The 11,943-nt window shown below is 40.8% G+C and overlaps 1 protein-coding gene across 1 annotated transcript; it reads left to right on the plus strand.

Annotated features, from left to right (window-relative positions):
- Positions 1 to 7,428: 7,428 nt before the first annotated feature.
- On the plus strand, positions 7,429 to 10,488 carry CLDN14 (claudin 14). The gene is made up of 2 exons (XM_083735074.1): positions 7,429 to 8,173; positions 10,417 to 10,488. The coding sequence occupies exons 1-2, from the start codon at positions 7,470 to 7,472 to the stop codon at positions 10,439 to 10,441; spliced, it is 729 nt and encodes a 242-aa protein (XP_083591200.1). The 5' UTR covers positions 7,429 to 7,469; the 3' UTR covers positions 10,442 to 10,488.
- The last annotated feature ends 1,455 nt before the right edge of the window (positions 10,489 to 11,943 follow it).

Consider the following 11,943-nt stretch of genomic DNA (forward strand, 5'->3'; position numbering starts at 1 on the left):
GCACATAAAGACTGTATCCGGAAATGTTCCAAAGCCATTTATTACTGTTTTTCCAGTTCTTGCTATAATCATTATGACTACCTCTAAAATATGTCCTATTGTATTTCTCTCTCTCTCTCTCTCTCTCTCTCTCTCTCTCTCTCTCTTATTTATTTATTTATTTATTTATTTCATAAAATTTCATAAAATTTATTTACCGCTTGATTGTAAGAAAAACCTTAAACTGGTATACAAAAAGAAGAAAACAAGAAAATTATTGGTGAAAACAACAAAAATAATGATTTAAAACATTCAAAATTTTAAAACCAGCACATCAACATATTTCCTTTATTACAGATTTCCTGGAGACCTTTTAGAGAACAGCTTTTGCTGTAAATAACAACAGATAACTGGTTATGTTTCATACAGTTCATATTCCTTCCATTAAACTTAGGATTTATATTCCCATCATAGGTGTGGAGGATGCTTTTTACTAGCACACAGCAGAGACCATTTCTATAGATACGCTGTCCCTCCTTACACAAATCAAGTGTCGCGCAGCATGCAATGAGAGACAAAGCCCCTCAAAATATACACAAGGTTGTCCTCAGTACCTAGTGGTAGATTCCTTTAGTTCTGAGAAAGAAAAATGACTTCTCAACATTTTGTTGCCCAGGGAAAGAAATATTAGCATAGGCCATCAAAATACTATGATTCTGACACACACACGAGGCTTTGAGGCTGATGCAGTCCCCACACCTGCAGAGATTCCAGAGGCAGCAGCAATTAAGCAAATGCCATATCTAATGTCTGCAAGCTGTCTTGTTGGTTTTATTTGCAAATCAGGGAAATCCAAAAGTGGTCAAACTGATTTCAGTGGAACTATGCTGGACTAATGCTGGAGTAAAGGGTTTCAGCACTGTTATCATTGATCCCTTTAGCTGCTTTTGAAAATCATATTCATCACTTGAATTCATCACTGATGTTAGAAATTATTTCAAAAACTTGATATCACAATAAGGGGCAGTGAAGGAATTGCAGTAGATCATCATTTTCACATTCAATTTTAAATGTTGCCTTGTTTGGTGCACACACACACACACACACACACACACACACACCCAAGGCGGATATATACTTGAACCTGCCCTCTGAAAAGAGGTGAGTAATTGAATTTAGAACCACAAAACTTACATCAAATCAGTACATGATGTTTGTTAGTGTATCTGACATGTTTGGCTAGTGAATGTTCACTCAGTTTTTTATTTTTTATTTTAGTTTGGGGGGAAATAGAAACGTTTGTGGTGAAGAAACCCCTATAGCTTTCCTTTCTGCCAAACCAACTCCGCTTAAAAAGAAAGAAAAAGTTCTCTGCTCGAATTAAAAAGACAGAGCTGTTTCATAAAATGTTTAATGTACAGAGTGATGCTTCTGAGCCAGATGTATGTCTTTCTCGAATTGGCATGCTGTGGTTTTGCTTACCATGAAAAACTTAAAATAGGCAGTGTTTAGATAAGGCAGACGTCAGGAGCAGTGTTGTCTCACTATTGTAAAAACGTCGCTCCTTATAAACGAGCTGTATTGCTGCCTGATGGGATTTTTCCTGGCTGGCTTTTGAAAAACCTAAACTAGATTGAATCATCACAGCTGGCTCTAAAATATCAAGAATTAAATAAGTATTTTATGAGCATTATAAGAGCGTGAAAGTTTTAAGTAGTTAAATAATGGCAGCGCTTGGCAAGTGTTGCGGGAAAGATGAATGAATTTGGGACGGGTGGTATTAACGTCTATTCTGTCTTTGCAGAGAAAGATAAATGCAAATGGCAAACAATATGGGACTGAAATGTAACAAAAAGCTGATTTCAATATAACTTATTTCCCTCCATGGGGGGAAGCAGAGACATAGAACAACTGAAAGCATATGGCTGTTAGGCAGCCACAAGAACAGCACTGAATGAATTAAGGTGGCAATGAGAAATCTCTACAGATTGCCACTGGTGGGTTATATAAGCCCTGGGGGATAATGAGAGGCTGCAAGTATGCCAGTAAGAAAGTTCAGATAATATGACACAAGAGCTTAAAGGTGTTTCACTTCCAAGACATTAAAACTGCCCTGCGCCTTGAATATGCACTTAACAATGCTCTTGCCATTACGATGCACACATTATCATATTAACAGTGCTATGAAACTTACATACAGAGTAGTTTACATGGACATATAGTTAAACTACAAACCTGATTGCAGTGTAATAGTATTGCTTTCGATGTATGGAATGGCATTAAGCCCGTAAGTGTAGTTTTCTTCTTCTTTTTTAAGCTTCTTGTCTCTAGAATCTGTCACTAAAAATATAGCCGTCAGGTGCCTGGAAGCAGTAAAGGATTTGCCTGTCTTGATTCTATCATTCAGGCTCCAGTGCTCAATCAGGCTTACAGTCACCAGATTTTCTGAACAAGTATCAGACACACAGATTTGGGCAGCCCATGTTTGTCTCAAAGCCCAGTGGTTTTGGAGAGGCCACTTGGAGCTAGCCAGCTGCTCTTCCTCACCAAGGAGAAAGAAGAGGAAGCTAAGAGGATGGCCAAGCGGGCAATTTAAATAGTTTGGGTAGAAGAGGGAATGTCAGGAAGTGCATGACAAGCTACACCTGCTGAAATCCTCTTTCCCTTTTTACACTTAGCCACCCAATCAGGGAGTAGGAATAACCAGACAGGGCTGACAAGCATCCCAGTACAGAGATTAATGCCAGCAACCGGGGTGGGGGGTGTTGGATAGAGTGGTGCTGATAATGACGAGGTTTCAGGTTCCATCCCCGTTTGGGACAACTGTGTATTCCTGCATTGCAGGGAGTTGGATGATCTGCAGAATCCCTTCCAACTCTGATTATACAATCAGATGAAAATGGACTTCTTCTTAGCTATGAATTGAAAGCCTGCCTGATTTTCATAATCTTTTAGGAACAACATGGCTACAATGGTTATTATGAATTATCTGGATCTTGAACTGAGTAAAATGCTGCTCAAAATGTTTATCTTCGTATTCTAGTACTCTTGAAGAAAAATTCAACAAAACCAGCCACCTCATCCAGAGTGTTATTCATCACTTCGCCCTGCCCAGCTTAAATGCTTTATTTAAAGTATGGAAACCTTCAAACATTCTGATGACTTTCAAAACAGCTTACTTAACATATTTGTGTGACTGTGGAAAAGGAATGGAAGTAATCCCAGAACTCACTAAGCAGCCTTTCAGCCTTTCCATATCACAATATCTCTTATTATTATTAATAGTTTTCAGTGGAACGTTAACAGTATAAAATTCTTAACATGAATTACCGTAAGCACTTTGTTACCCCATTAACATTTCGATATAAATGCATCACATAACCAACAAATAACCCCTGAATCAAATAACCACAGATCTTCGTACATTTAGCAAAAAACATTATTGCAAACATCAGCAGACCTTCTCTTAAATGGAAAGGACAGAGGGAAGAAAAACAAGGACAGTTAAGTTATTAGGCAAGTAGGGCCCAGTCTGATGGATAGGATATTCTAAAATTGGCAGCAATGTTGCCTTAAATGTTGTCGTTTTATCTCTCTCTCTATAGCGTTTTTTCCCATTAGGGAAACAATCTTGTTAGCTACATTTCAGAGTCAAGTGAGAATATGGATTTATGAGCTTGTCATACAATACAATTGGCAACTTGGTTGCCTATATAGGACTGAATGGCTTCTGCAGTTGAGATTTTCGCAAGTTTTTTTAAAAAACAAAACAGTCAAATGGGCAAATGGGCAAAAATACATTTAAAAACAGGAAGAAATCCCATATGTGGATTGCCACTCTGATTGTCAGATGGTGGGAGCATCTGGTATAGTTTCCAAGGATTATTTCAATCCGCAGCCAGTTAATATGGGAAACTTTGTTGCTTTAGAAACCTTTAAAGCCAAGGGGGGCTTTTGGGTTAATCACCAGCACTTTGACTGTCACTTAGAAATGGACTGGTAGCCAGCTGAGTGAAATATGATACAAAATCAGGACATTAATTATCTGTTGAGTTATCTTACCTCTCCATAGATATAATAATGTGCCTTGAATGGTTTTTTGCTGACACTGTTTTGGTGAGTGTTGTCTTTTCTTTTTTTAAGGTCAAATAACCTAAAACTGAATTCCTGCTAGCCATCTATATATCCATTCTGTTGGCTTTAGATACCTTTGCAGTGTAAACTTTTAGACATTTCACCCTGTGCATGCTATGTGTTGTTGTTGTGATCAATCACTTAACAGATCATGACACTCTGAATTGTACATGAGATGATCAATTTTGTTATTAGCTATGGAATGAAGAAATAATTTGTTTCCCCATCTATCAGTTTCTTATGGCATGTAGATTCGCTCACTGTTAACATGCCTTTATTGCCTTGTGTCTTTAGCCACAGATGCCGTTGGACAGCACTAACTCAGGCAGCCATGTTGGGAACAAGGTGGCTGGAATGAAATGGTACAGATGGCAATGCTTTTACAAGTCTTTGATGTTCTTTGAGATACATGTGTTAATTTACAGTTGTTAAGCAGAAGGTGAAAAGCCGTCCCCATAGCAATTAAAGCCATTCTTAACGCCAGTAGCAGCTGGCAGGGACTGTAAGGAAGGGACTGTGGAAAACATGACGTCAAACAAGTGAGGCTAATTAACACCAGTTTCCCAAATTAGAAAGTCTGCAATAGCTAGAATTTAAAAATAACACCTTAATGATTTCTAAAAATAGCAGCTGACTTGCCATTGAGTATCATGACCTCCATTAAACTTGGAGCCTGTTTCCTGTGACTAATGGCGTAAATCGCATTTACCTTTTATATTCTATTCTCTTTGGGATTAGCACTGAAGCTTAAGGCCTGACCTTGAAAGGCCTTCTCATAAAGACCTAAGATGAGCTCTCAAATTGTACACAACACATGGTGCATACAGGTATGCATACAGGTATAACAGGATGTTTAATTAACTGGGAGAAATCAAAACCAGGAGTGTACCAAGGATGGGTCTCTGTACATGAATAAAAGGTCAAGGAAAGAAATTGGAGCACCAATGAACTGAAATTAAAAGACAAAGAGGATGATTTGGCCGATAAGACTCTGGATTAGGACACAAAAAGAAAACCTCAAGTCTTCTTCAGGCTTCTTGCATAAATTCAGGTAAGGCGGCTAATTTCCCAAAGGTTACTTTCCCCATCAATTAAACAGAGTTAATAGTACTGATCTTATAGGGAAGATCCTCCTATATAATTTATATTTCTATTTGTTCATTTGTTTTATATTTCTCTGAGTCCATCAGGCTTTTCTTTTAATTGATACCCTAGAGAAAGAGCATATAGATAGAGTTGGCGCAAAGAATGACAACCAGTAGTAGATATAATATAAAATATGTAAAGGCAGTATGTAATATGTAATATGTAAAGGATATTGGATTTGGCCATGGGAGATCTGGATTCTAATCCTACCTGTCTTGTGCAGTTTAAGGGACGCAGGTGGCGCTGTGGGTTAAAGCCTCAGCACCTAGGACTTGCCGATCGAAAGGTCGGCGGTTCGAATCCCTGCGGCGGGGTGCGCTCCCGCTGCTCGGTCCCAGCGCCTGCCAACCTAGCAGTTCGAAAGCACCTCCGGGTGCAAGTAGATAAATAGGGACCGCTTACCAGCGGGAAGGTAAACGGCGTTTCCGTGTGCGGCTCTGGCTCGCCAGAGCAGCGATGTCACGCTGGCCACGTGACCCGGAAGTGTCTCCGGACAGCGCTGGCCCCTGGCCTCTTAAAGTGAGATGGGCGCACAACCCCAGAGTCTGTCAAGACTGGCCCGTACGGGCAGGGGTACCTTTACCTTTACCTTTACCTTTAAGCTTTATGAACGAAATATAATTCTAAATCTAATAGAGATTATGGATGGCATCAAACAAAATAGTTAGTGCAAGAATTTCCATTCATTCAGCAGAACTTCCCTTTCCTCACTTCTCTCCACACCTTCCCAAAATTTGATCCGGAGGGTTGGGGTGGAAACTCAGAACAGATTTAGGGGGTGTACATAATTATATAACAAAATCTATATTAAAACCTATCCTCCATTTATGAACAGTCATGAAACAGGCCCAAATAAGCACCAAACTTTAGATGCATCCAGAACAACATCAACATCAAAAAACCTGGACCTGTTTGACTGTAATTTGGTACACTTTATCCATTCTGGACAGGCTGCTATGTCTGCAAATTTCATCCTGTAAATAGGGGGGGACATTGACATTTCTAAAAAATGTCAACAGCAAATGGGGCAGGGAACATTGTCTTTTTTCTTGTGGACTTGGCCTCAGACCTCAGTCCAGCTCAGACAGCTGTTTTCTGAAGTGTTGAATCGGGGTCTGAACTGAATCATCTGGTTGGTGCACAGATCTATTATTTTGCTTCTTTCCCCCTTGGATCCTATTTGAATTTTGACTCAACAGTTACTTCATGTTTTAACTTTCCGAATTTTTGATCACACTCTCTTTCTCTCACACAGCTTTTGCAGGCAGCTTGCAAATGAAGCATTAGCAGAGATCACTGAAACTAAGATTTACACAGGTGGAAAGGCCTCTATTTCTTTCATGGTGTTTCAGCTTGAATTTATTATAGGATGTTTTCTATAACTGTGAAGGTACCACCTCTCAGAAGCTGCATGATACACATCTGGTTTCACATGCTGTCATCTAGATTAAAGCCATAACCGGAGTCTCCATAGGGACTAATGAAAATTATTCCCCTTCAGGTTCCTTTATTAAAACAACACCATCTCAAGAAATAGTGGGAAGTGGGAAAGGGAACTGTAATCCACTGTGCTTTACCTTCTTCTAGAAGCCTTTTTTTAAAAATTCACTTTAGTTGCTTTTCAGTTTGAGCAAACACAGCATCATTGTTTTTGTAATCCTGCTATGACCTTTTGGAAATGTTTTTATCCTGCAAAGTAGCTTTTAGGCTCCTGCTTCATAAATCTTTTCTCCCTCTGTTCCATAGGAATTTGAGAGCGTTCTAATCTTGCTGTTGTTGTTGTTTAAAGGAAATAGGTATTTTAGAAAGCCTGTTAAGAAGACAAAATGTTTCTTTTAAAGTATTTTTCAGTGTTATATCTTATATGGGTGTACACACACACACACACACACAGTGTTATTCCTCATGGAGCAGACAGGGCAGGTGTAAATAACAAGAAGCAATTACTTTCCCACCGTTTTCACAGAGCGCATTAAAGTGGGTTAAATATGCTAATAATCACACTAACTGCCTCTGGAATGCACCTTACTGGTCACTGGAGTAATGCACTCGTATAATGTTTAACTTCTTGTTCCGCAATTACTTCTTTATTAGGCATCCAGAAGGTGTCAAAGCAAACCTGCCATATATCTCCCGGGAGAGGCTGTGCTTTCAGAAGGAGCCCCAACCAAGATACTGCACCGAGCAGTATAACCAGGACAAACATTAACATGGCCAGCATGGCTATTCAGTTACTGGGCTTCTTCCTGAGTCTTCTCGGTCTTGCTGGGACAATAACTGCGACCATCCTGCCTCACTGGTGGAGAACAGCCCACGTGGGGACCAACATCATCACGGCTGTAGCGTACATGAAGGGTCTCTGGATGGAATGCGTTTGGCACAGCACTGGCATCTATCAGTGCCAGCTTCACCACTCTCCGTTGGCTTTGCCTCGTGACCTCCAAGCCGCCCGTGCCATGATGGTGATTTCCTGTGTTCTTTCCACCTTGGCCTGCGTGGTTGCTGTTTTTGGCATGGAGTGCACCCAGTGCGTCAAAGGGTCCTCTGCCAAAAACGTGTTTGCTGTCTTGGGCGGAGTCCTCTTCATACTGGCTGGGCTCGTGTGCCTCGTCCCTGTTTCTTGGTCAACCAATGATGTGGTAACTGATTTCTACAACCCAATGCTGCCCAATGGGATGAAGTATGAGATCGGGCAAGCCCTTTACCTTGGCTTCGTTTGTGCTTCATTGAGTATCATTGGTGGAACCATCCTCTGCGTTTCATGTCAACGGACTGGGAACGATTTAACCTACCGCTCACAGCTGAGGAGTACAAGGGCAGCTCCAGCCTACAGACCCCCAGTGGCCTACAAGGCAAACCACACCTCATCACTAACTTCTGCTTCTCACAGTGGTTACAGGTTAAATGACTATGTGTAAGTTCTCTGGGATCTACTTTTATAATCTCAGTATGTGGGGTGTTTTCAAGGTGGTGTTATTAATGTACAGTCATTTTCATACAATGTTTACCTCTGCTTTGCTGTTCATGTAAAGAATATGTGTAATTTTTTTTAAAAAAAACAATGCTTTGAAACTCCCAATTAAAAATTACGGACTCTTAGATTCTAGAGCATGTAACTTTCTTTATCTGTGGAATCATGGTCATTATATGAACTCCTGCTGTATAGAGCTCTGTTTCCATTAAGGTAAAGTTAAAGGGACCCCTGGCCATTAGGTCCAGTCGTGACCAACTCTGGGATTGCGGCGCTCATCTTGCTTTATTGGCTGAGGGAGCCGGCGTACAGCTTCCGAGTCATGTGGCCAGCATGACTAAGCCGCTTCTGGCGAACCAGAGCAGCGCACGGAAATGCCGTTTACCTTTCCGCCAGAGTGGTACCTATTTATCTACTTGAACTTTGATGTGCTTTCGAACTGCTAGGTTGGCAGGAGCAGGGACTGAGCAACGGGAGCTCACCCCGTTGCGGACATTCAAACCGCCAACCTTCTGATCAGCAAGTCCTAGGCTCTGTGGTTTAACCCACAGTGCCACCCGCGTCCCTCTGTTTCCATTACCTGATTCAAAAGAAAAAAACCCACACACATTTACATACAAATAATAAGAAGAAAGAATACACAGTCTGAATATAGAATATCCCATAATAATAATTAATATTATAATAGTTTACTAGTTACTTTTTGTACAAATCTCACAAATTTGTACAAATTCTAAAACAGTGTATATATACCTGAAGGAGTATCTCCACCACTGTTGTTCAGTCCAGACACTGAGATCTAGCTCTGAGGGCCTTCTGGCGGTTCCCTCACTGCAAGAAGTGAAGTTACAGAGAACCAGGCAGAGGGCCTTCTTGGTAGAGGCACCCAACTTGTAAAATACCCTCCTATTAGAAGGAAAACAGATAAACATCTATTTATAAGACATCTGAGTGCCCTGTATAGGGAAGTTTTTAATGTTTGGTGTTTTATGGTGTCGCTGGAAGCTGCCCAGAATGGCTGGGACAACCCAGTCAGATGGGTAGGATATAAATAATAAAATTATTTTTATTGATGAGAATTTGAGGCATGTGAGCCAAAGAAGCTAAATATGGCCCTCAGGATTCTCCCCAGGCCACAACTTTCCCAAGCCACATCCCTCACTAATCCCACTTTTTTAAAAATAATTTTATTAAAGATTTTCTTCGTTTTCAAAAGCACATGCATTGTCTCTTTCTTCAGGTTGTGTTTTCTACAGATCAGTTACATTTGTTGTGAGACATTGGTGTTATATGCAGTATAGGGCTGGGAAGAAAAGAGTGGAGGACCGGAGAGAGGGGGTGGGGTAGTAAAGCTTATGTTCTTTTACTTAATATGTTTTAGGCTGGCTGGTAGAGGCATCTTGCTAGTTTCCCACTAGTTGTAAGGGTTTCTCGGCAGGTGAGTTGCTGTTACTTACCAGGATGGGGAGGGGCAAAGTGGTGGTGGGAGTCTGTGCAGTGCAAATGCACCGATGAAGCCAATCTGGATGTTCCTGCTGGGGCATTGATACATTGCTGGCCTCCCCATCACCTCACCCCACCTGGTAAGCAACAGGGACCCAGCTGCCGGGAAGCTAGGGTAGCTGCTCTGCCCTACCTAGTGAGCCCTTTCTGCTGGCAGGAATCTGCCCTTGAACTCTGATGATGAACATCTTCATTGCCTGAATCGAGGATAGAAGGGGATGTGTGTGGAGAAACCAGCCTACTGAACAATGGTAAAATTCTGGTTTACTGAATCTGTCCACTTAAATAGAAGGTTGCTCAGAGTGCTCAGTGTGATCGTCTGGCTTAAAAGTCCTGCCAGTCCTGTTCCAAATGGTTAAAAAATAAATCTGATAAATGGGGCTCCAGTTAGAGAATTCTAGACTCTGGACAGTCTTCCAGTAGGGTTTCTTTAAATGGCAATATTGTTTAGCTGACTTAAACATGGGCCATACCCGTCCTGCTGCATTTGGAAGCCTTCCTGCTCATTCGACTGAGTGGGGGCCCCTGGACATCAGCCCCAGAGTCCTGCCCTCATGGTGTCTCTATGGGTAAATGACTTCCTTCTTTCACTCTATTCTGTAAGCCCTATTTAATGAGCTATTGTGACCACCAGCAGATTCATTTACTCATAGATTTAATGGGGTGCTTTTTTTCTTTTGCAGAGCCATTGGAAAAATTGGTGCCTGATCATTTACTGCAATATTGTCCTGTGATTTGATTCCATAGATGCTGCCCCACTACTTGGCATAAGGCTGCTCGGTGTTAGTATGAAAGCACAGGTGATGGTTGGTGGCGAGACCCAGGCAGGGAACTTCCTTCCAGGCATGACAAAGACTTGCTAACATGTGATCTATCAGTTTCAGTTTCTCTTGCTTTCTAACATGTCGAGTCTTCAGGTTGGTACATTTCCACAATAACAGGTGACTTTTAAGGCAATATGGATACTCATATTTGAAGAGAATAGGAGATTCAAGGCAGGGCTGTATGTTATTAGAAACATCATATCTAACTTAGTTTACCTTTCTTCACTTACCCTTCCAAAGATGTAAGGCACTGTGGCTGAACGTATAAAGTTTAATTCTGAACTGGTGAAAAATCAGAATATCTCTCATCAAGTTTATTGTGAATCCTGTATTCACATTGTGTGCCTTTTTCTTTCTTCAATTTTTTTTTATCATCTAATTGATCAATAGTGCATTAAAAGCTCAGTTAAACTGGTTTGGCAGTTCCTGTCAATTTCATTCATTATCTCCCAGACTTTTATTTAATTCCGGAAAAGGCAAGTCCACAAGAATAACTCTGCAGTTTACACACTCCATAACTTTACAGTTCCTTTTATCAGCTGAATATTGCCACAGGAAGCACTTCATTTTGTCTCTAGGTACCAGGTGAGTTTACAAACATTGAAACGTAGAGTCCATTACCACAGCTGTTGGAAAGACGATACGTTTTGTGGTCATGTGGTCCAAGGAAAACAACATTAGAGACTTCTATTCAGGAGGATGTTCCGTTTATACTACCTGTTCATGCTTTCTGTACATAGAAGTGAGGAACCCAGAGGCCAACAATATCTAGAGGGCTACCACTGGCATTATACTGGACTACAGACCATTCTATCTGGGGCTGATGGGAGTTAAACTGCAACATCTGTCCCAATTTTTTTCTACAAAGTGGATTGTATTCAAGAAAACCATGTAATATAGAAACTCAAGAGTTCCCCTCGACTCTCCTTTAGAGACAGGAAGTGGTTCTTCTCTCTAGGGTGAAAAGAGGCACTCTGAGAAAGTGTGGGAGAGCTTTACTTCACCATTAAGGTGTAATGGGAAGTTTCCAGTTTTGACACACAGAGTTAACTTCAGCTGCTTTTAGTAGATTGCAGGTTTAAAAGTTACATTGCCCAGCTATTTCTCTGTGTGTTTTTTAAGTGAAAAGAAAATCCATAATTTAAGGAACATGATTGCCAGTACCAATGGGCCATATGCTGGAAACACTATAACTAATACTATACATTTCAAATGTAGCTGTAACGGATTATTAGCATAATAAATACACACATGGACGTAGCTGATGAAATCCTAGGGGTGGAAGAATGCTTTCGTAAATGTGGCCCACTTGTAAAAACATTCGCTCACACAGTGAGTGTCAGTATTGAGCAGTGAGGAAAAGTATCAGGTAATCCACTAAAGGTG

This window comes from Podarcis gaigeae (genome assembly GCF_964106915.1).
Source record: "Podarcis gaigeae genome assembly, chromosome: 4".
In the NCBI taxonomy this organism is placed as follows: Eukaryota; Metazoa; Chordata; class Lepidosauria; order Squamata; family Lacertidae; genus Podarcis; species Podarcis gaigeae.

Coding starts and splice junctions, on each gene's coding strand:
- CLDN14 (XM_083735074.1), top strand. CDS start 7,470: ATGGCCAGCATGGCTATTCAGTTACTGGGCTTCTTCCTGAGTCTTCTC. Junction 8,174..10,416: donor TACAGGTTAAATGACTATGT/GTAAGTTCTCTG, acceptor TTTCTTTTGCAG/AGCCATTGGAAAAATTGGTG.